This window comes from Morone saxatilis, unplaced genomic scaffold (assembly GCF_004916995.1).
Source record: "Morone saxatilis isolate NCDOM2014 unplaced genomic scaffold, NCSU_SB_2.0 Contig18, whole genome shotgun sequence".
In the NCBI taxonomy this organism is placed as follows: domain Eukaryota; kingdom Metazoa; phylum Chordata; class Actinopteri; family Moronidae; genus Morone; species Morone saxatilis.
Genome location: NW_023339740.1, coordinates 9,464,512 through 9,465,418, shown reverse-complemented (window position 1 = coordinate 9,465,418; position 907 = coordinate 9,464,512). Strand labels below are relative to the sequence as shown.

General features: G+C 40.0%; 1 protein-coding gene across 2 annotated transcripts in view; it reads right to left on the bottom strand.

Annotated features, from left to right (window-relative positions):
* Positions 1-907, bottom strand: part of cita (citron rho-interacting serine/threonine kinase a) — a 34,771-nt gene that overhangs the window by 32,601 nt on the left and 1,263 nt on the right. For both annotated transcript variants that reach the window (XM_035662871.1, XM_035662870.1), the window contains one exon: positions 707-882. In XM_035662871.1, coding sequence (XP_035518764.1) covers positions 707-882 — 176 coding nt within the window. The remainder of the gene's footprint in view (positions 1-706; positions 883-907) is intronic.

Here is a 907-nt window from a genome sequence, read left to right as displayed (position 1 = left end):
AGTCACAGGAGGCATGAACATAACATTTCACGTTCATACAAGTTGTTCATTGTATCGCTCACTTCAGACTACTGTCGCAGCTCATGTACTATTCTGACTCAGATCTGCTCTATTAGTCACATGCCAGAGTGCACAGCTGTGAAATATTGTACCCAGATTGTGTTTCAACCCTACAGCGCCCTCCAGTGGCCTTTTTCAGGCTGCACTTTTGGAAAACCAAAGTAGATTAATACACAGTACAATGATCACAAGGATACTGCAAAAATTAAAAACAATTCTTTTGTTAAACTTTGAGTAAAAAATGCAGTTGTGCTTTTCTTTTCAATTGATCTTTTTATTTATGTTTATATTGTAATTTTTGTTTTCTTATCCCTAAATCATAACTTTCAGCAGCATCTGAGCTTGGCTTTAGCTTGGTTGAAAGAAATGCTCAGACAAAACAGGCCTTCATCACCGCAGACATTTTGATTCTTAAGAGCAGGAAAAGCACAGGTGTTACTATCAACACTGGGTAAACAGCATGCACGATATCAGGACCGTGATAAAAGCAGCTAAATGAAATTCAGCCATGTTTGCATTTCTTATGTTCACCAGTGTTTTTCCTACTGTGACGTATAAAAACGGCATCCATATGAAAAGACGGAAAACGATTTTCTAACATGTATTGTCTATATTTGACTACTCTGTTAAAGTATTATCAACTTACATTTTCTTGATTGCGTAAAACGCTCTTGTTCATGACTTTCAGTGCACAAACATCCCCAGTGGCCTTCTCCCGGACCACCTGGACTTCAGCGAAACGACCACGACCCACCACTGCACGCACATCAAAGTCATCAAGCCAAGGCTGCAGGGTCCGCAGCTCTGAGACCACTTCAGAAACTGATTCACAACACACACACACACA